The sequence below is a fragment of the Lolium perenne genome, chromosome 2, assembly GCF_019359855.2.
Source record: "Lolium perenne isolate Kyuss_39 chromosome 2, Kyuss_2.0, whole genome shotgun sequence".
NCBI classification, from domain to species: domain Eukaryota; kingdom Viridiplantae; phylum Streptophyta; class Magnoliopsida; order Poales; family Poaceae; genus Lolium; species Lolium perenne.
In genome coordinates this window covers 220,338,472-220,361,283 of record NC_067245.2, presented here as the reverse complement: position 1 = coordinate 220,361,283, position 22,812 = coordinate 220,338,472, and the positions used below count along the sequence as shown (strand labels likewise).

General features: G+C 41.2%; 1 protein-coding gene across 5 annotated transcripts; it reads left to right on the top strand.

Annotated features, from left to right (window-relative positions):
* Positions 1-5,240: 5,240 nt before the first annotated feature.
* LOC127334944 (F-box/FBD/LRR-repeat protein At5g22660) lies at positions 5,241-22,704 on the top strand. Of its 5 annotated transcripts, XM_071826497.1 has the most exons (8): positions 5,243-5,453; positions 5,551-6,436; positions 6,824-6,994; positions 7,078-7,340; positions 11,438-11,656; positions 19,208-19,466; positions 21,966-22,119; positions 22,191-22,704. In XM_071826497.1, the coding sequence occupies exons 5-7, from the start codon at positions 11,626-11,628 to the stop codon at positions 22,003-22,005; spliced, it is 330 nt and encodes a 109-aa protein (XP_071682598.1). In that variant the 5' UTR covers positions 5,243-5,453; positions 5,551-6,436; positions 6,824-6,994; positions 7,078-7,340; positions 11,438-11,625; the 3' UTR covers positions 22,006-22,119; positions 22,191-22,704. The 5 variants fall into 5 exon arrangements, 3 of the variants coding, with proteins under 3 accessions (XP_071682597.1, XP_071682596.1, XP_071682598.1); XR_011752403.1 differs by lacking the exons at positions 19,208-19,466; positions 21,966-22,119; positions 22,191-22,704 and adding exons at positions 10,821-11,336; positions 13,512-14,119 and having other exon boundaries at positions 5,242-5,453; XM_071826496.1 differs by lacking the exons at positions 21,966-22,119; positions 22,191-22,704 and having other exon boundaries at positions 5,241-5,453; positions 11,556-11,656; positions 19,208-20,723.
* Positions 22,705-22,812: the final 108 nt, after the last annotated feature.

The window sequence follows — 22,812 nt, the reverse complement described above, 5'->3', positions numbered from 1 at the left end:
ATTGAAAACATTATAAGACTCTACACCGTCTTCCTTGTTGTTCAAACTCAATACTAGAAATTATCTAGACCTTAGAGAAACCAAATATGCAAACCAAATTTTAGCGTGCTCTATGTATTTCTTCATTAATGGGTGCAAAGTATATGATGCAAGAGCTTAAACATGAGCACAACAATTGCAAAGTATCACATTACCCAAGACATTAATAGCAATTACTACATGTATCATTTTCCAATTCCAACCATATAACAATTTAACGAAGGAGAAACTTCGCCATGAATACTATGAGTAGAAACTAAGGACATACTTGTCCATATGCTACAGCGGAGCGTGTCTCTCTCCCATAAAGATAATGCTAGGATCCATTTTATTCAAACAAAACAAAAAACAAAAACAAACCGACGCTCCAAGCAAAGCACATAAGATGTGATGGAATAAAAATATAGTTTCAGGGGAGGAACCTGATAATGTTGTCGATGAAGAAGGGGATGCCTTGGGCATCCCCAAGCTTAGACGCTTGAGTCTTCTTGATATATGCAGGGGTGAACCACCGGGGCATCCCCAAGCTTAGAGCTTTCACTCTCCTTGATCATGTTGCATCATACTCCTCTCTTGATCCTTGAAAACTTCCTCCACACCAAACTCGAAACAACTCATTAGAGGGTTAGTGCACAATAAAAATTAACATATTCAGAGGTGACACAATCATTCTTAACACTTCTGGACATTGCATAATGCTACTGGACATTAGTGGATCAAAGAAATTCATCCAACATAGCAAAAGAGGCAATGCGAAATAAAAGGCAGAATCTGTCAAAACAGAACAGTTCGTATTGACAAATTTTAAAATGGCACCAGACTTGCTCAAATGAAAATGCTCAAATTGAATGAAAGTTGTGTACATATCTGAGGATCATGCACGTAAATTGGCTTAATTTTCTGGGCTACCTACAGGGAGGTGGACCCAGATTCGTGACAGCAAAGAAATCTGGAACTGTGCAGTAATCCAAATCTAGTACTTACTTTACTATCAAAGACTTTACTTGGCACAACAAAACACTAAACTAAGATAAGGAGAGGTTGCTACAGTAGTAAACAACTTCCAAGACACAAAATAAAAACAAAGTACTGTAGGTAAAAACATGGGTTGTCTCCCATAAGCGCTTTTCTTTAACGCCTTTCAGCTAGGCGCAGAAAGTGTGCATCAGGTATTATCGAGAGACGAAGTGTCAACATCATAATTTGTTCTCATAATAGAATCAAAAGGTAACTTCATTCTCTTTCTAGGGAAGTGTTCCATACCTTTCTTGAGAGGAAATTGATATTTTATATTACCTTCCTTCATATTAATAATAGCACCAACAGTTCGAAGAAAAGGTCTTCCCAATATAATGAGACAAGATGCATTGCATTGAATATCCAAGACAACAAAATCAACGGGGACAAGGTTATTGTTAACGGTAATGCGAATATTATCAACTTTCCCCAAAGGTTTCTTTGTAGAATGATCAGCAAGATTAACATCCAAATAACAATTTTTCAACGGTGGCAAGTCAAGCATATCATAAATTTTCTTAGGCATAACAGAAATACTTGCACCAAGATCACATAAAGTATTACAATCAAAATCTTTAACCTTCATCTTAATGATGGGCTCCCAACCATCCTCTAGCTTTTTAGGAATAGAGGCTTCGCGCTCTAGTTTCTCTTCTCTAGCTTTTATGAGAGCATTTGTAATATGATGTGTGAAAGCCAAATTTATAGCACTAGCATTAGGACTTTTAGCAAGTTTTTGCAAGAACTTTATAACTTCAGAGATGTGGCAATCATCAAAATTCAAACCATTATAATCTAAAGCAATGGGATCATCATCCCCAATGTTGGAAAAAATTTCAGCAGCTTTATCACGAGCGATTTAATGAGTTTTAGCGATTTCGAGCAGTTTCTCGCGCTTTGCATTAGAAGTGGAAACATTGCTAACACCAATTCTTTTATTATTAGTAGTAGAAGGTGCAGCAACATGTGTAGCATTAGCATTACTAGTGGTGGTAATAGTCCAAACTTTAGCTACATTCTTCTCTTTAGCTAGTTTTTCATTTTCTTCTCTATCCCACCTAGCACGCAGTTCAGCCATTAATCTTATATTCTCATTAATTCTAACTTGGATGGCATTTGCTGTAGTAGTAATTTTGTCATCTAAATCCTCAGGTTTAGCAGCCATTTTATTAATTAAAGAAGATTGTGATGCAGACATGTATGAGATTCAGGTTTCAGCATTAGCAAGTTTAGTTTGCAACCCCGAGATCTCCCTATTCAGATTTTCAAGTTGATTCCCTATATTCTTCAACAAGGTAGATTGCTCATTCATAGTTTTAGTAAACAATTTATTTTGCCCATATTGTGATTGCATAAAGCTCTTGGTGGATCTTTCAATTTCTAGCATCTTTTCTTCATTAGGTGAAGCATATCTACCATAAGAGTTACCATTAGCAGGGTATGGCCTAGAATCATTGTGATTGTTATTTTTAATGAAATTCACATCAACATATTCTTTTTGAGCAACTAATGACGCTAACGGAACATTATTAGAATTAACATTAGGCCTACCATTCACAAGCATAGACATAATAGCATCAATCTTATCACTCAAGGAAGAGGTTTCTTCGACAGAATTTACCTTCTTACCTTGTGGAGCTCTTTCCGTGTGCCATTCAGAGTAGTTGATCATCATATTATCAAGAAGCTTTGTTGCTTCACCAAGAGTGATGGACATAAAGGTACCTCCAGCAGCTGAATCCAATAAATTCCGTGAAGAAAAATTTAGTCCTGCATAGAAGGTTTGGATGATCATCCAAGTAGTCAGTCCATGGGTTGGGCAATTTTTAACCAGAGATTTCATTCTTTCCCAAGCTTGAGCAACATGTTCAGTATCTAATTGTTTAAAATTCATTATGCTACTCCTCAAAGATATAATTTTAGCAGGGGGATAATATCTACCAATAAAAGCATCCTTGCATTTAGTCCATGAATCAATACTATTCTTAGGCAGAGATAGCAACCAATCTTTAGCTCTTCCTCTTAATGAGAAAGGGAACAATTTTAGTTTAATAATATCACCATCTACATCTTTATATTTTTGCATTTCACATAGTTCAACAAAATTATTAAGATGGGCAGCAGCATCATCGAACTAACACCAGAAAATTGCTCTCGCATAACAAGATTCGGTAAAGCAGGTTTAATTTCAAAGAATTCTGCTGTAGTAGCAGGTGGAGCAATAGGTGTGCATAAGAAATCATTATTATTTGTAGTTGTGAAGTCACACAACTTAGTATTTTCAGGGTTGGCCATTTTAGCAATAAAGAATAAAGCAAACTAGATAAAGTAAATGCAAGTAAACTAATTTTTTTGTGTTTTTGATATAGCAAACAAGATAGCAAGTAAAGTAAATCTAGCAACTAATTTTTTTGTATTTTGATTTAGTGCAGCAAACAAAGTAGCAAATAAAACTAAGCAAGACAAAAACAAAGTAAAGAGATTGAGAAGTGGAGACTCCCCTTGCAGCGTGTCTTGATCTCCCGAAACAGCAGCGCCCGAGAAATTTAGCTTGATGGCGTGTAACTCACACGTTCGTTGGGAACCCCAAGAGGAAGGTATGATGCGCACAGCAGCAAGATTTCCCTCAGAAAGAAACCAAGGTTTATCGAACCAGTAGGAGCCAAGAAGCACGTTGAAGGTTGATGGCGGCGGGATGTAGTGCGGCGCAACACCAGGGATTCCGGCGCCAACGTGGAACCTGCACAACACAACCAAAGTACTTTGCCCCAACGAAACAGTGAGGTTGTCAATCTCACCGGCTTGCTGTAACAAAGGATTAACCGTATTGTGTGGAAGATGATTGTTTGCAGAAAACAGTAGAACAGTATTGCAGTAGATTGTATTTCAGTAAAGAGAATTGGACCGGGGTCCACAGTTCACTAGAGGTGTCTCTCCCATAAGACAAACAGCATGTTGGGTGAACAAATTACAGTTGGGCAATTGACAAATAAAGAGGGTATGACCATGCACATACATATTATGATGAGTATAGTGAGATTTAATTGGGCATTACGACAAAGTACATAGACCGCCATCCAGCATGCATCTATGTAAAGAGTATAAGCATATGAATTGCAAGTTGAGTTGTAGTTGGAGTTTTGTTTTTTTAGTTGCAAGTGGACTTGTAACTGGATTTTTTCCGATTGCAAGTGGAGTTACAACTGAAAAAATTATCCATACCATTAAATTTGCTTCGTGATTCATGCTAGTCATCATATCAGTTACACCATGAGTTGCAACTAAATTTAATGACAATATTTAACTGAGAACAAAGTTAGTTCTGAATCGACTGAGAAATAGTCACATCCGTAAAACAAACTTTACTCACAAGGTGATAGTGCAAAAATTACGACCACACCGTGAGGACGTATAGTCATGTGTAATTCATATCATCTTCGTGTCGCAAATAAATGGCCTAAAACAACACGATAAGCAAATGGTGTGTAGATGTATTTCGACCGTAGGAGGGGGTACTACTAGTTTTCGTGTTCCAAACATGTTTTTTGTTTTTTCTCTAGTCATAATGGAGAACGATATAGTTTGAAATATATTTAATATAATTTCTCCATAGTTTTAAACATATTTAATTTCTCCATAGATTTAAACATATAGATTAATGATATATTTTATATTATGTTATGATAATAAGATAATTTGTGAGAAAACTAGAATCAATGATTACATTGTAAGTGTCACTTCTATTGCTTTGCATAATTCTATATACGGGGTTTTGTGGCCAAGTTTGTTTTATCACCATGGGAAAACAAAGAGGTATTTTCAACTGGTTGGAGTCAATGGAAAATTTTCTATATAATATCATGCAAATGAAAATGTCGAATTATATGATACAAATTAAATCAGCAATATAGAAAAAATTCAAAATCAAAGCCTCCAAAACTCATGTCAAAACCGTTTGTGTAAAAAAAAAAAAGACTCCAAATGGACATCCATGCCGTACTCTACGAGGCATTAACTATCACGTCTTAGACACCACAATACTCAGAAATAAAGCATGCGTCACTTGCAATTGACTTGAACGAGAACTTTTAAAGTGTATAAGCATGTGGCAAGAATCTGTAATCTCGTGAAATCATTTACAGTGCTACGGTATGTTAATAAATGTATTTGTTCATTCAGATGTTGACAGTTCATGGGCAAAACCAAAGCTGTCTCGCAAGCCCAATGAAACATAACAGAGAAATGCTCTCGCTCAACACCTCTGAACCCTAACGCCAGCCCCCAAATCCGTCGACCGCCACCGGCCGCCGCCACGACCAGATCGGCGTCGGCATCGGCGCTTGAACATATGTGGTGGCGAGCTCCTCCTCATACGGACCTCCTCTGCGATCTCTCAGGTTAGTAAACCAGCAACATCGGACGCCCGTGGCTATGGAGAGTTTCCAGCGCGTAAGGCCAATCAAGATCGGGGCTGATTCGGTTGGTGCTGTGCAGGAAGAGCAGATGTCGCAAGAGCAAACGGCCAAGCGAGGGTGCCCAGGCGGACACGCCGTCGCCGTCGCCCTCGCCGGCGACCGGCTAAGCGACCTGCCGGACGGCCTCCTCCACACCATCATGTCCTTTCTCCCGGCCCCGCAGGTCGTGCAGACGAGCGTGCTGTCGCGGCGGTGGAGGGACCTCTGGCGCTCTACACCCTGCATAAGCATCGAGCAGCGGGACTTCCGGATTACCGCTGGGAGCCAACGCCACGAGCGGGAGGAGAAATGGCGCAAGCTCGAGAACTTCACCACCAATTTCCTCTTGTTCCACAACAATGTTGCGTCCTTGGATAAGTTCCGGATACATACTGACAGTACTCTTCTTCGAGATGGATAGATGGTTGCGACGTGGCATCAAATACTGCCCTCAAATGCTCGAGATTCTTATCTCCTGTTCGCGCCCTCCCATTCTTTTTCCTCATATGGGAGCAAGTTCTTGCCGCCTCAAAAGGCTGCATCTTCACGGTTTGTATCTGGAAAACCAATTTGCAGAGCTACTCTGTTCTGGGTGCCCTGTCCTGGAAGATTTGGAGCTAAGGAGCTGTAACCCAGGTTTTCAAGAATTTAAGTCGCGTACATTGAAGAAGCTGGTAATAGACTGCTGCGACAATTTCACTGGAGATCTGGTGGTTATCACGGTACCTCGTGTTGCTTATCTCCGACTGGGTATTTCACCGGGGCGCTATTCAAATGGTATTTTGATACATGAGTCGGCTTCTCTCGTCAAAGCATCGATTCATTTACTTTGTCTTGGTCGAACATTTTCCTTGAATCACCAACGCTGCCTTCTCGGTAACCTGTGCAATGTGCTGAATTTAGAGTTGTCGGGTTTCCAGACAATGGTATGCCTTCCTAGACATGTTTCCTGTATATCTCATTTATGTTGCAAGTTGATGTTCCCATTTGTAATTCATTCCTAAAAGATTACCTATCCATTTTGCACATGAGTAATTAATTGAATTGACTGCTAAATGAGATTTATTATTTTATTTTGATATCCATATACTCCCTCCATCCAATGGAACATGTCTTAAGTTTTCTAAACAATTAGTAAATTTTGAAAAAATTAAGACATGTTTCATGGGACGGAGGGAAATAGATATTATATCGAAGGAATATTGTTTTGACAATTACGAGATGCAGAACTACTTATGACTAAATGGAAGAAATTATTTGCTGTTAATTGATGCTTATATTCAGTTCTATTTTGTGGTTTGTATATATTTCAGGCGATACTCATTCAGGAATCTGTTGAATACCCAGTATTTGCTAACCTGCAAACCCTGTCACTTGAACAATGTTTCCTTGATAAATGCGATCTCAATAACAAATTGGACGCTCTAGGGAGTTTTGTTCAGAATGCTCCTTGTTTGGAGAAGCTTACTCTCCAATGCTGCATGGTAATTAACCCTTTTCCTATCTATCTTTATATGTTTCATGATCTGTTTATCTTCTTACATGAATCTTGTGGTGTTGTCAAAAGTTTGAAGTAGAATCAGAGAAAGAGGGGCAGCTCGTGAGGAAACACATTATTCTCCAAAGACAGGACCAAAACACTTTCCGGTGCCTGAAGTTGAAGTTCATAGAAATCGTGTACAAGGAGGACCATGATCACCAACTACTCGAACTTTTGTGGGGAACTGGGAGGAGGCTACCAGATGCCAGTATCAAACTCACCAACTTTTTTATGGACTAATATATTTCCCAAGCGTTTGGTAACTTCGCCATGATCCTCTTGCATCCAAGGTTAGACATCGTTTGTGAACTTTGCACTAGAGCACATTGAATGGGTGCCAGAAGTTGAATTGTGTGTTCATTTTGTCACCCTCTTATGGTTGTCAAATATGCTTACGACTTTACATGCAAACTGAAGATGCAATGCTTGATAAAGTTAATACTTGGCAAATTATAGCACATTGTTAACAATTTTTGAAAATGTTGGGACAAAGTGTCCCTGTCTGCAAACCAGTCTTGTCTTAGGGCAAAAATATATGTTGGTGCATTTGTAAAGAACAATTACCGATCTTCTGGTAGATATTCTCGGAAAGAAATGTTATGGTATATCCCAGGTGCATTAGTTCCAAACGAAGTGATGCTGGCTTAAACAAGAATGCGATCTGCACTCTCGTGATGTGCAAACACAGAGCTGTCACTTAACAGAACTGTCAATAATTTAAGGCTTCAATGTTAGCTCTTGTAACCAGGGCGAATTTGCTAATAAAAGGTGCTAGATATCTTTAATTTGAAAGAGTAATATAGTTTTAATTAACATAAAGCAATATAGTTCCATGCTCTCTAAAGCTAACAATACGACAGAGGTTTGCTAAAAAGATGTAGTTCAGCTTAGTTGCTGATAACTGCTCGCAGTCGATGATCTAATTGTCCGGAGTATGTGGTTGTTATTTATGGAGAAAATTAAATATAATGAATCCAGAGAGCCCTAATGATGAAAACTAGAAAATACCCAGCGCGTCGCTGCGGGACATTTTGGAACAAAATCATAGCTGATCACATATGTTGTAGCATGATTCAAAGGTTATAGAAATTTTGTACAACTTCAGATATAGTGCGATCAAAATCATGTTTTAGCAAGTTATACAGAAATGAAAAAAATAATCCATCGCATGCCTTCTAGTTCCTCTTATAGATTCATGTAAAGGCAAAGTATAATAAGTAATTAAGTATACATATAGTTACTTAAGAAATTATCAAAAAGAACTAACACCATGAATTAGTAAGTGAAAATTAATAGCAACTTGTCAAGATGAATATTGTAATTGATCAATAGTTGTCTTCTGGCACTGCCGTCGAAATCTCAGAAAGTTATTTACTACAACTATTGGGGCTAGTGGATGATCGAATGAGAACATTAAATCAATTGTACAAAATAGTGTATAAGATTGCTTCTCAAGGAAAATCCATATATCATTCAAAACGACCTGCATGTGACTTCAAAGGGCCAATGAGCATGCATCCATGAAAATGACAATTTTTCTGCTATGACTAGCACGTACCATGAAAATGTGAAATAAGAATATCTCATCCTACAAACAACTCAATGGTTTAGAGCCAAATGATTATGGAGAGGCCGCCATGGCTTGTTGGTGTGGCTGGTTATATGTATGCAAGCGCCTCAGTTTGCGGCGTCTATTGAAGTTGCTCTTAAACTAGAATGCAATCTGCACTCTAGTGATGTGCCAACACAGGATTGTCACTTAAGCGAGATAGTTATCTTAACAGAACTGTCGAATAATTTAAGGATTCAATGCTAGCTATACTAATTAGGGTGAATTTGCTAATGAAAGGTGCTAGTTATCTTTAATTTGAATGAGTAATATAGCTTTTATTAACATAAATCAATGCAGTTCCATGCTCGCTAAAAAGATGTAGTTCAGGTTAGTTACGGATAACTGCTCGCACTAGATGATTTAGTTGTCTCGAGTACGTGGTTGTTATTTATGAAGAAAATTAAATATAATGATTTGTGTACCAAAGGATGATTTAGCATCTATTTCTGTGTATTGTTCTGGTGGGAGTGGTGAAAGGCCTAACACAAGACTTGGAAACATTAGGGTGTAAACCGTGTGCAAGAAATTAGCAGAAGCATTTGTTTTGGAGTACCCCCTCTGTCTCATCAAATTTATCTTAACTCTATCCAGTATATCTAGATGTAAAATAGTGTTTAGATATATTCAAATTTAAACAAATTTAACATAAGTTTTATGAGATGGAGTGAGTAATATGGATTTAAGCAAAATTTGGAGCTCTAATAGCCACGAAGATGTCCAACTGACAGAAGAATTGACGCCTTAGCTAGATCATATGCCTCAATTCAATTCTCTAAATTCATTAAAATATTCAATTTTGTCAAAAGATCGGCTTCTTGTCTGTCTATCCTTAATCATTATGACAAAAACCTGGAAGATTCATTCCGGATTCCAGCGATCACCTCCTCAAGGTCAAAAACCAATATAATCCTTCGCTCTCATAGATCTTTAGCTGCACAACGCTTCAGCGTGTGCTAAAGCCATGCACTGGCCCATCAGTGAGATGAACTGGACTTGCTAGTTGGCCATTGTTGGTACATGTCCCACTTTGAGATTCCACATAGGCCATCGTGTTCGCTGTTCATACCGCACCTAACGAGTGAAACAACTAAATCTCTTTAAAAAATGACCGACCTTCCTAAAAGGAAGATAACTTTATGACAATAAACCTACGCTTACGGGGATTCCTACGGATTTAAAGTTACGGGATGCGTGAGTGGCTTAGAATCCTGAAACCACGGAAGGAAAAGATAACTGCACACGCCCCCTCGGCTCCACGTCTTCCCGTAAGAGTGAGCCCGTAAATATTTTAGCATTGCTCGAAAATTTCTGGAAAGTGGTCTCTCTGATCGTCAAGTGTCGTAAAGGGAAGCAAAGTGGGGATGAGAGAAGAGAGAAGGACATGGGAGGGTTGTTTGTGCCGGTTTTCATTTATTTTTTAGATTTGTTTTTTTTAAAATAAAATGTCTTGAGAACCGTAAGTCTAAATTACGAATCATTTTCACTTTTGAGATCCTCGCACCGAGATCTTCAAAATTAGACCCATGTTGATAAGTTTGGAGAAACTACTTCTGCTTTTAGCGTATTTGGTGCAGTTTTCCCTTAACCCGGTAATTGTGTGTAGCTTTACTTGTACTTGTTCGTGTGTGCATCTATACTTTTGTACATGTACTCGCTCGTATGTGCAACTGTATTTCTATACATGTACTCGCTCGTGCGTGAAGCTGTACTTCCGTGGTGACTCTTAATCTGAGTCATGTTAAGCCGTGTGTACAATGCAAAGTGCTTAATAGGATACTTCCAATAATAAACTCTTTTTAAGCAACAATGCTTATTTATCTTTAATAGTATTAAATTGGAGTTAGTCGTTTGATATTCAACGCGTTTAATGGTCGTCATTGGAAGCATCCGAGTTATCCAATCTAATCTCACGGTCTGAGCTTAACGTATCAATCACATCCGCCGTTGAGTTTCCCTCATATATACTCACAATAAACAATCATTAAAAGGAAAACTATCTTATCTTTCCTATCAAACTTTATTTTTATTTTTATTACCTCGATTACAATCGCTACAAAGTTGGAAAGAAGGAACTAACATTGCCAAATATTTCAGCTACAAACTTAGAAAGAAGAAATTAAGGAATTAACATAGCAAAATATTTCCTTGTATTTCTCAGCAAACATCACGTCAATGGCAGAAGTTTTTCTCCATCGTGGGTCAAACCTATCCTCGTCGTACGCCTTTCGTGCCATCTCCCACCATTCTCCTTCGTTCCTCGACTTCAGAGAGGCCAACTGTCATGGCCATCACATCCGCATCCGCCGACATCTTCACCGAGCTCCGGCAATTGCTACCGATTCGCATGAAGACGCCCTCCGGCGCCTCCGGGCCATGTTCTCATGCAACTTCCTTGTAAGATCATTCCATGCCCTGCTACTTGCGATGGTAGTTGGTCAAGGATTTGTATTGCGATTCAGTTTGGTGTCTGTTAAGGACCGTTTGACTTCTAAAACATTCTTATTTACTTTGGAATAGACTTGATTTCTTCACTGCAGACAACTGAGTTTGAAAATGCATCGCAATGATCCTAATGGTGTTATTTTGCGCGAATATGATAACATTCCTAGAAAAAAGCCTATTATGTGATGTGATCATGCACTCTACGTAACAATTGATTTTCATTGCACGACAGGTTATTATCACTATATTTCTTTCGTCTCTGGTTGTATGGAAATTTTCAATAGTCTTTCCGCTTATCCCAATTTCACGTTATAGTCTATGTATTTTCTGCAGGCTCCATGACATCTTGTGCGTGCATTGGACAATGCATCCGTGATGCATTCATAAGCTCCCTTCAACTGGATCGAATTGCCCAATTGAAACTTAGTTCTGTTGGTTTTAAATGTTGTAGCTATCATGGATCACGTCCGCCCCTGCTCCGCTAAGTGAGCATCCACTTCCCCTGCTCCGCCAGTTCTCCCATGCTCCTACCTTGGACCTGTAGACTCAGAGGTAAACATTATCAGTTAACTGCTAAAATCCCTTTATGATGTTGTATTGTTAAGGAGCTCAAGTTCGGACTATTTTTGTTCCAGCTATCGTTTTTACTAGAAATAATTCATCTAATAGTGACAGTGGGAAGAAACAAGATATGTTTATTTCCTTCAAACTAGAATTCTGCAAATCTTTTATGTATTCACAAAGTTCCGCTAAGAGGTCAACCACTCCACTTCCTGCCATCTGTACATTTGTTCTCTTTTGTGAATCAACCATTAGCACTTTTTCCTTATTACTAAACCGAGCCGCATTCATAGAATTTTTTCTTGCTCTGTTGTGGTAGTTATCCCGGTAGATGATGTCCCTTTAACTCTTCTACTTATACAATGTTAATAATTTCAAGTGAGTACAGTAAATCTTCATATCACACATATATCCCTTGTACTCTACTGATCATTTTAAGCATATTTAAGTTTAGTTTAAACAGAAATAATTGAGGAACAATTGATTCCAATTAATATATTGAAATCAATGCCAAGCAAGTAGCTTAGGGTGTGTTTGGCTCAAGAACCACAGAGGATGGAATGGAATGGTTCCATTCCAACATCATGGAATGGTTCCGTGCCCATGTCCGGTTCGAACAAAAACGAGGAACATAATGGATCCGTTTTCTGTTCAGTTGGGACCAAAAAGGTGGAATGGAATGGCAAAATTTTGGTTCTATCCAAATCAAATTGTACTGCCGTGCCCGCCTTCATTGACGGTCGCTCTGCCTGCCACCATGCCCACCTTCATGGCCAGCTTGCACACGAGAGGAAGAGGAGCTGCGCGCGAGAGGGAGAGCAACTGCAAAGAGGGAGAGCGGCGGCGAAGAGGAGAAGAAGAGGAGAGGCAGCAAAGACGAGAGGGATAGCACCCACCGGTGGCGGGGAAGAGAGGGAGAGGAGCGTGGTGATGGAGACGAGAGCGAGAGGGAGATGAGTGGCAGCGGAGACGAGAGCGAGAGGGAGAAATTCGGGGTGAGAAAAGTGTTTTTTCCGTTCGCTACAGTGATGCTAAGCGAGGCGTTGCTCCTGATTCGACCGATTTGGTCGAACGAGTGCATTCCACATCTTAGAGGTATATTTCGTTATGGGGAATAACTTGGTTTCGTTCCTTCTATACAACCAAACACATGAACGGGTGCTAGGTACGAAAAGTTCCGTTCCATTCCACCTAATTCTAGAACCGAACACATCCTTGTAGTTATAGGGAAATCCTACCAAGAGCCCCTATACCAGCTGCATAGTTTTCCCTTTGATCCTTTCTCCAGTTAGTCAAATATTTCCTTTGATACATAATATAGTGTTTGTTACATTCAAACTGAAATATATTGGAACCTTAAGTGAACAAGATGCATGGACCGTACCATGGTGTAAATAAGATGACTGAACCGCAACTTGGGTAAACATGAAGTCAGTTTGCCATTCATTCAATCGGTTAGTCTATGGAGCATCTCTAAGCAAACAAACACACATGTGCAACTTTGTATTGACCTTATTTGTATTCCTCCCATTATACCTATCAGATGAGAAAACAAGAGAATAATGCATCTGGCACTTTGCCGTGGGAAATTACCAAACAGAGGGGAAAATGAAATAATGGGAGCAAAACAAGACCGTGGCACGAGTTGATATGGTCAATTGTCCACTGAGAAGAAATAAGAACACTAGATAACAATTGTTTTGCATTGCAAGATAACAACTGGTTAATTATTGCAAGTAAATCATTGCTTTACCTTCAGGGGTTATCATTACTTTATTTCTTCTAGTCTCCGGTTGTATTGAAATTTTCAATATTCTTTCTGCTTATTTCCAATCTCACGTTATAGTGAGGTGAGCATCCACGGCTTGGTGGATGCACGTCAACAATAGCCACAAGGGGGCGGGGGCCCTTGGAGGTGAGGCGTGCATCCGCATGTGACACCGCAGCCATCGCCCGCAAGTTGTGGCGCCATGGCATGGAGAGGGTAGCCAGTGAGAGCAAGATGGTGGTTGATGGCCTAACAGCTTGATGTACCAGCAACAATGAATAATGCTGGATCTGAAACCGTGGGAAGGATTTGGGAGAGGTGGAGGTCAAAATATAAGCTGTAGTGGAGCAACGAAAGAAGATATATGGATTTGGTGGTCAAAAGGGAGGTTTGAGCTTTCAGGAGGGTGAATGTGGAGTAGCAAAAAAATGAGATTGTATGTTATAATTGTATATACTTCGTAGCAACATAGGCATTTAACTAGTATAAATATGCCTAGTTAGGCATCTCTCATCCACATTAGTATAATCCTATGGTTTCAATGTCTAGCTAACATAACCATTTGTATATACCCTTCTACACTTACATCATCTAACAAAGATTGTAAAACATATTACACATTAGGTTACCTTTTAGTGTTTTTATGCAATTGCGAATCCAGTACAAGGCTCGACGAGTCGAAGGAAGTATATTTTCTTTGGAGGGCCCACTATTAGTATTTAATTCCTTAAAAGGGTGTAAGATCATGCAAATGAAAAGATATGTTAATTCGATTGGTGAGTCCTATCAAGTATTTTATCTGCTAGCACATGCTTGCGTGGGAATATTTTGTGACAAAATTTCTCTACTCAATGCTCCCACTGCATCTGAGTGGCATCATTAAGAAAATACCAACGAGTTGGCTCGGAATACATTTAACAAAGCAATTTTTGTGAGATGTAATATGAGTTTTACAGCATGGATCTTTTTTTTGAGATTTCATGGATCTTATTTCTTGATAAAGTAATAATGATATAATAAATCACACAAACTTAAACAAACTCTACAAACAAAGAGCAATGGTAGAAACAAGAGCTGCATCAATATGTGCATGCCAACATCGGCTTTCACAAACTTGTGCAAGGAATAACATCTAAGTTTTTTAAGAGCTGTCTAAGCTGTCCACCCGAAAAAAGGAGAACCTGCACACGGATATCACCTTTGGCTCATAGGTATAGATGCACCCGTTGTTTAAAAAACATATTTTAAATGTCAAAAAATTCTGAAAAAAAATCAAGGTGTACATCCGGACATTATATGTCCGCACACAACATTTCGCGAAAAAATGATAGTTTTTCTGACTTGTGTAAAAAAAGACAATTTTCGGTCATGCAAAATAACATTTCAAAAAATAAATATATTATTCATAATAGGTGCATTTGCAACTATGGGCCAAACACCATGTCCAACCTACACACCTCTTGCAAGGCAAGTTGACGAAGCGTTGTTTTGTCACTAGTCACCCATAGGAAAGGATCAAGAACACAAAGGGATACAAATGGATAACCGTACACCAAAGCAAATGTTTAATTTCTAATCTTCTATTAACATCAGTTATGAAACTAAAAAATAATCTATCGCAGTCGTAGGATGTGAACACCACTGACACCTTAGCACTCCTCACGAGGGCATTGCCAATACAAGGATGGAGACCCAACTTTTATTGCATATGGTACGTACTCTATCTACATTTGAAACTTCGTCAACAAACACATACAAACCTAATACTACAATACTTGATCTAAATACAAAATGGGTGTCAATCCTAGTTTCTCTCTTTGTCTCAGAACACCTATCATCTTTCACTAGTAGGGAAAACGTTATAGAGGAATGTTCATTAGCAGCACACCAGTCTAAACACACGCGACCGGTATTAGTAGTCGCGTGTTGAAAACGTGCACCCAACTAGTACGAGTGTAATGGTAGCGTAGCGGAGAGTAGCACACACGACTAGTACGTGGAGCCTGACTGTACTTAGGTTCGGAAAGTACCCGTAGCACGGGCCAATGCATGGGGGCACGCGACTGATGTGCCTTTACGCTCCCGCTTCTTATATATTAGACTGACGGACGCGAATCAGCCAAAATACTAGCCGCGTGCCTCATTTTGACCACGCTGCTACTAACAGCTTAGTAGTAGCGTGGCCTATTTTGGGCATCCTACTACTAGTTTTAGGATTTGCACCCCACCCCCTAGTGCCTCAATATCGCTTTTTCAATTTTGATTTTTTATAGAAAATTCAAAGAATAAAATCCTTCTGTCGTCTAGTTTTAAGGAAAATTAACAAACATGAATGGTATCATGTTTTGGTAAAATGACTTTTCTAGTTGCATATGACCTCCAATAAAAATATTTTTTATATTAAAATGTATCTACGCAATTACATCCAATTTCAACGGCCAAAGGTCGTTTAGCGATTTTTTAGATTCATAAAAATTGAAAAGGAAAATAGGTTTTAGATTTCAACGCAAAAAAAATTCAAATCTGAAAAATTTCAAAAAAAAAAAACTTCACTTTCTCACGATTCCACCCTCTTTCTCTCATCCTCCTCCTTTTCTCCTCTTCCACTTCTCCACCCTCATTCTCCTCCACTTCTCCACCTTCTCCTCTACTCTTCTACCTCTCCACCTTCTTTCGCAACCCCTATTTCACTTCTCCACCATTTCCTCTTCTCCGGAAACGGTCGGCCATCTCCTCCCGATGATGGCAACCACCTACCCTCCTTCGGCGATCACATCCTTCCAGCAACGGCGGCCACCTCCTCCCCGATGACGACATCGACCACCACCTCCTCCCAACTATGAAGACCACTGTCCCTCCTCTCCGACAATGGCAACTACCTCCTCCCCCGACGACGGCGGCGGTCACCTCCTCCCCGACGACGGCAACCACCTCCTCCCCGATGATGGGGCACCTCAGCGACCTGCTCCTCTCCTCGATCTCGTCAATGACATGGACTTGATTGCTTTATTTTGGTTTTTACGGTGTTTTGTGAAAAATCCATGGACAACTGGGCGATGGTCCTAACTTTATTTTAAATTGCAAAAAAATATACTTGCAGCGGAACAGATGAGAGCACGCGGCTAATAACTTATTGGCAGCGTGTCGGGTGCGCACATGACTAGTAGGCCCTTGCCACTGGCGAGGTTCCACTAGCGGGCCAAGGTCCGCGACTGGTAGGCTTTTTCTTACTAGTGTCCCTTCTATCTCCTCCTAGAATTGACATATTTTGTAGAGGGGGAATCCATTTGCCTTTTAAGAGAGAGAGTCCCTTGGTTAGTTGTAAAATTCTGATTCAATGTGAGTCTTATTAGCCCATTAGGCTTCACATTTCTTGTGCTAGATTAAAATATAGGATATCTAATGATACTTTTTTACATGGGTTAGTCAATAGGAAATGTCACTTTTTAGACAATTCAGTTTTGATATTCTCTATTTATGATACTTGGCACATGGCATGTGTGACAAGTGTTACAAGATGATAGTTTTGGTGTGATTTTCTCTCTCCAATTAAGGAGGGTCAAAGCTAGGAAAATAGTCTAATGGGGTCAGCATTTGTAGCACTAAGGTAATTTTTACTGATAAACAATGCTTGGTGCAAAAGTAGTGATGGATTTTTAGAATTCACTGGTGTCAGCTGACACCATTGCTACGCATGCAACTCTGTCTCCATGAAGGATGAGTGGACTCAAAGGGGTGGTGTACTTGTAGTTTTTCGGTTTAAAAATTGAAAATGTGTCTTTAAAATTATTCTTTCAAATTACAAACCACTTTTAGCTTGCGTATCTCGCATTACTTTTTTTGAAATTAGGTTACATCTTCATAGGTTTTGATGAACTCTTTTTGTACACGAATTGTAGTTCTCACGCTAATGTAGGTCTACTTTCCATAATACTCCATATTAATGTTTTTCTTGTGTATTTATACTTAGTCTTTACTTATTTATCATGTTTGCGTGCGTATTTCTCAAATTTGTGTGCATTTGTACTTCTCAAGTTAGTGCGTTTGCTACATTATTTATGTGTATATTCATTGTATTTTATGTTTGTATATACTTCTTAATTCAACAATTATACTTTTATTGTTTGGTTCATTTGTTTTAAAAAAACCTTGGGCCGACTTTGTATATAAATCCATGAATGACAACTACATAGTCACACATACATAGGTTCAGATCACAACACCAAACAAAGTAAAGCATCTCTCACAAACATAGATAGCGAAGTCCCAAAGAAACTACTATGATCCCAAGAGGCAACACTACTCTCTTAGCCTTGCGTAGAGGCTTCTCAACGTACCCATCACCTCCTCTCGGGCTTGTTTGTCACCTGGCTTGCTAAGAAGTCTCTGGCCCGGCAAGAATAAGATCATTTTGAAAACGCAATCAGCGGGGTGTGAGATGAACTTCTTTTCTATGATCATTTTATTGCGTATGTTCCATAGAGTTCAACATATAGCCGTTACGCGGATCCACATAATTCTACGTGTCTGACCCGACAAGCTTTGGGAGATGGCGTTAGATCGCCAGCCCTACAGAATTCTAGCCGCATCCTAGAAGCCCCCTAACACATGCTCACATTAATTTAGCAAGGGTGTAATGGAAGAAGATGTGGTTCGAGTCCTCAAACTCACCACACGGGTCTGTACTCCTCATTATACGGGTCATTCCTATTCCAAATCTAGTCACTGGTAACTTGACATCAACTTTTCCCAAATCAATTGCCATAATTTCTTAATTTTCGTGGGTATCTTCGAACACCACACTACCGTAAAGTGTATCATCGCCCACTCGTCACATAATTTACGGTACAATGAGCTAGTTAAGATCGGTGGGCTCAATCTTGGAAGAGGCTGTCCCAATCAATTACCTGAGTCGTTCTGGAGGTCCTCACCTCGCTATAAGATGGATGCGTTTGTACTTCCTAGCGTGTGTAATTTGTATCAGTGTATAATATACTCCCTTCATTCATATAAATATGTCGAAGATTTGCCTAGATTCAAATGTATCTATATATTAAAAAATATCTATATTTAGATAAATTTGCAACGTTCTTTTATAGAGAGGTAGCATGCTTGATGTGTATTGATACTTATACACATCTGCATACTGCTCATGTACACTTATCGGTACTTCTAGCGCACAAGTCAAAAAATAAATTCCGACGGTAAAGGAAGCAAAACAGAGTAAACCAGAGTATATATAAACGAAAAATCATACAAAACTGAGGCACTCCACGTAGCAAACGTAGCTCCCACGAGGAACGCTGCCCACACGCCACGAGTCGGCGCGGGAGCGCTCCTGCACGTCGGTGCACAGCTGTGCGAATTAAATCTTCGCCGAGTTTTTTATCCCCACTGGCCCTCTCCCTTTCTGGCCTTCTCGGGGAATCAGACTGCCGAAGTGTGGAGTGACGGCACCGAGCTTGGGCTAGGTCTTCCGCCGCAGGCCACTCCTCTTCGATCTCCACCGCGACGAACCACTTGCAGCAGCTCGGAAGCCCCCCATCTCTGGTAAGCGCTAGCACCGCTCCTCATTTCCCCTTGTAGATCCTCCATTCGTTTGAGTGCTTACGACTTCCTTGAGTAGTACATCCCTTGATGCTTTGATAGTGCGTATCATGTCCCCGTTCTTCAGTTTAGTTCGTGTCTTCGCCCCGCTGATCTGTTGCTGGATGTACATTTTCTTCTTATGTTGTGTCAAAGGTGGTGTTTTAATTGCAACCGGCGATTTACAGGATTCGCTTCCTCTGAATCCATGGACGCCTCCAGGAAAAAGGCCCGTACAGGTACAGGCAACGTCCCGGCCGAGGACCGGCTGAGCGCCCTGCCGGATGCCCTCATCCACACCATCATGTCGTTCCTCAAGGCTCACCAGGTGGTCCAGACGTGCGTGCTGGCCAAGAGATGGATGCACCTCTGGCGCTCCGTGCCGAAACTTGACATCGACCTGCCAGAATTCAACTCTAAAATGACTGGGCTCCGTGTCGCAGCGAGGTATGAGAAGTTAGTGGATTTCGCAGATTATCTGATGTTCCATCGCCATCAGGATGGCGCACTCTTGGATACATTCCGGCTGCATGTGGATTCTACACATCAAGCAACGCATGCAGATGCTACTAGATGGGTTCGCCGTGCTCTCAAGTGCTTACCTAGAGTGCTTGACATTCGCGCCTATTCACTAACAGGTTACAATCACCACAGGGCTCAAATGACTTTGGAATTGCCGTGTGGTTCTTGCCGCCTCACAAAGTTATACCTGCTTCATGTGTCACTGAACCACAGCTTCGCGGAGCAGATCAGTTCTGTGTGTGATGTTCTAGAAGAACTGGAACTAAAAAGTTGTTCAATATCGTTTATGAAATTTACATCACCCTCACTGAAGAACCTTATTATTGACTGTTGTCGTATTTTTTGTTATCGGCTTAGTATAACAGCTCCCCATCTGGTTTCTCTGCATCTAAACCTTGAGGCTACATATGTCAAGGTAGTATCAGTAAATGAAATGGTATCCCTTGTGAAAGCATCCATACATAACTGGATTGACTATCGTGGTAAACATCGTGAGAGTGGATTTGGCGTTCAGATGGGTACGTGAGCACGGTCTAAACATCGTTGGATCAGCTTTGAGATTCGTTTTCTATCTCACGGAGACTACACGGCGTGAATAGCTTTTCTGCCTAAAAAGCCAACCCATCCTCTAATCATGCCCACCACGGCACCACCCCACCCGCACTCCTCCACTTTCTCCCTGATGAGTAGCAACTGCTCCTTGCCCAAATCAATTCAGTTCATGGAGAGCTCCCAAGCTCTGCGCGTCTCGGCCTCGTCGCGCAGTGCGCCTGCTCCCGCTGTATCGCCGTAGGCCCCGGCGCCACCACCGTATGCAGCGCGTCCGTGTTGCCCGCCGGCCAAGAATCAGAGCTGCCTCCGCCGCCTCACCCCGCGCTGAGAATGCCCGGTGGGTCTGCTGCCGCCGCCACTGCTCCTGGCGTTGTCGCAAGGCGCCGCCGCCGCTGCTCCGGGCGTCGTCGCAAGGCGCCGCCGCCCCTGCCCCTGAACACCGCCGCCGCCGCTGCATCACCCCGTCCCGCCTCCATGGGCCACGAGCTAATCGTTGGATCTGACGTATGGAGAGTTGGGGATTTCTCATTCTCGTTATTTCCGATTTTTTTTGTCCTCTTATGGCCCAAGATTGGGTGCGGTAATTGTGTGATTGATGGAGTATAAGATTGTGCGATATTTTTAGAGGAATTGATACCGGAGGAAGAACATCCTTTATCGATTGGAACAACAGCAGAAACGAGAAGTAGACTTCAGTCTGAATGCAGTGGAAAAAATGCTGCTGGAAAGACGAAATCAAAAGAAAGAAGGAAAAGAGGACAACCAACGCAGACCATGGTGAGCACCATCCTGGCCGCCAAGGACATGCGCGAATCCCAGGCGGCGGCCGACGGCAGCGCGACGCGAAACACGCGCGGCGCCGTCCGTCCTGGACCGCCGTGCCTCCTCCGCTCGGGACAACGGCCTCTCCCGCTCATGCTTCCTCAGCGACGGGCCTCACCCCGCTGCTCGACGCGGCCTCCTCCCTCGCTGCAGCCTCCGGCGGCCTCCTCTCCCGCTGCTGCGAGCTGGCGGCCTCCTCTCCCGCTGCTGCGAGCTGGCGGCAGGCTCTTCCACACTCATTTTCCCAGTACGGTGCTATTTCCATGGTAATATGCGTGGTGAAGAGTACTAGTACTCCGTACTTGTTGAGAGGATAAAGACACGGAGGGGATAAGATGCAATGAGCAACGCCCGCCGCTCGGGGCCACACGCGCACATGCAGCTCACGGGTGAACTAACGACGTTAGACACGTGTCGGTATGTAAGGACGTGCTCACGTACCCATCTGTTCACCAGGCTTCATTCGATCGTGGTAATGCTGCCCACGTCAATCATTGCGAGCTTCTGAGCAGTTTATCTAATGTGACAAGTCTGCAGCTGTTGGGTTTCCCTATACGGGTATGACTTTCTAGCTGATAGATGGATATGTTTAACTTGCCCCCGCAAAAAAAAGTGATGTATTCATCTTGTTAATCAGCTAATACTAGTTCGACATTGGAATGCAATTTTTATTTGCAACTGATCTCTAGTTTGTTTCTTACTTGATTTTATCCTTACATTTTTCGCTCTTTCCTAACACTCATATGCAATATCCCTAAAAAAAACACTCATATGCAATATAAGTCCCCCTCGTTTCAAAAAAAAAAAAAGCAATATAAGTCCCCTTGATAGGGTCTGATATTGGCAACTTTGTATCTATGTTGGTGTACTTCTAAACTTTTGTTCAAGTATTTCCTTTCTCCAATGAGCCATGTGACTCGTTATTCTCACCCATGGTGGATAATGCTTTGCTTTATGGAGCTGCATAATGTTTTGCTTTAAGTTTACTTTCCACCTGTTCTGTATGATCGAATTGGCATGCATTATTCAGGATTAATTTTCCATTTTCAGTTACTGCCAGATGAGGAACCTGTTGAATTCCCTATGTTAAAAAATCTGACAACCTTATTGCTGGATGATTGTGAACTGGGTGACAAATTCCAGCTTGCGGCACTTTCTGCAGAATTCGCCTAATCTGGAGAAGCTCACAGTGAAGTGTTGTCAGGTAATTTCCTTCATTACCGCAGTTCTTGTCAGCTTGTAACTTACAGAAATACGTTGTGCTGCTGCCAAAAGTTCTCGAAAGGTTCGAAGAAAGGAAAAGGAAAGGCTAGGTCGAAGACATCCTCCCAGTGTCAGGATGCAGTGCATTTCAGTTGCTGGAAGCTGAAGTATACTGAAATCATATATAAGGGCAGCGACAATATTGGGCCACTGGTCAATGTTCTAATTGATGTTTCAGACCGTCTACCGAAGAATACTATAACGCTTACCAAAGTGGAAGCTGCCGTGTAAAGTCCTGATTCTGAATAGGCTACTTGTGTTCTGCTCCGATGCTTTTGTACTCAACCTGCTTGCCACGCACCGTGTTTGGATGTAGTATTTCAAGATGTACTGATGACTGCTATTAGGAAAGATGACTGCTATTAGGAAAGGGCTAAACTCGGACTACTTTTGCTTGTTGACTTGAGTAGGCGCAGTGTGCCTGTCCCTCCACATTACTGGTTCTTTTTTTTTTCATGCTTTGCATTTCATGTGATGCCTTGTCTTTTGGAAATATACTACCAATGTATCGGTGCATCCAGTTCAATAGTCCCACTCAAGTGGAGCTGACAGTTGTTTCTTCTTTCCACGGGTAGCTATGGAAGCAATTGCGGCGAGTATGAATCCCCGTTGTCGCATACTTCGAATTCTCCGG

Bases quoted from the DNA above. Each gene is read 5' to 3' on its own strand.
- LOC127334944 (XM_071826496.1), top strand. From the start codon at position 11,626: ATGCTCCTACCTTGGACCTGTAGACTCAGAG. The intron at 11,657-19,207 runs GTAAACATTATC...GGCGATTTACAG, and splicing joins TTGGACCTGTAGACTCAGAG to GATTCGCTTCCTCTGAATCC.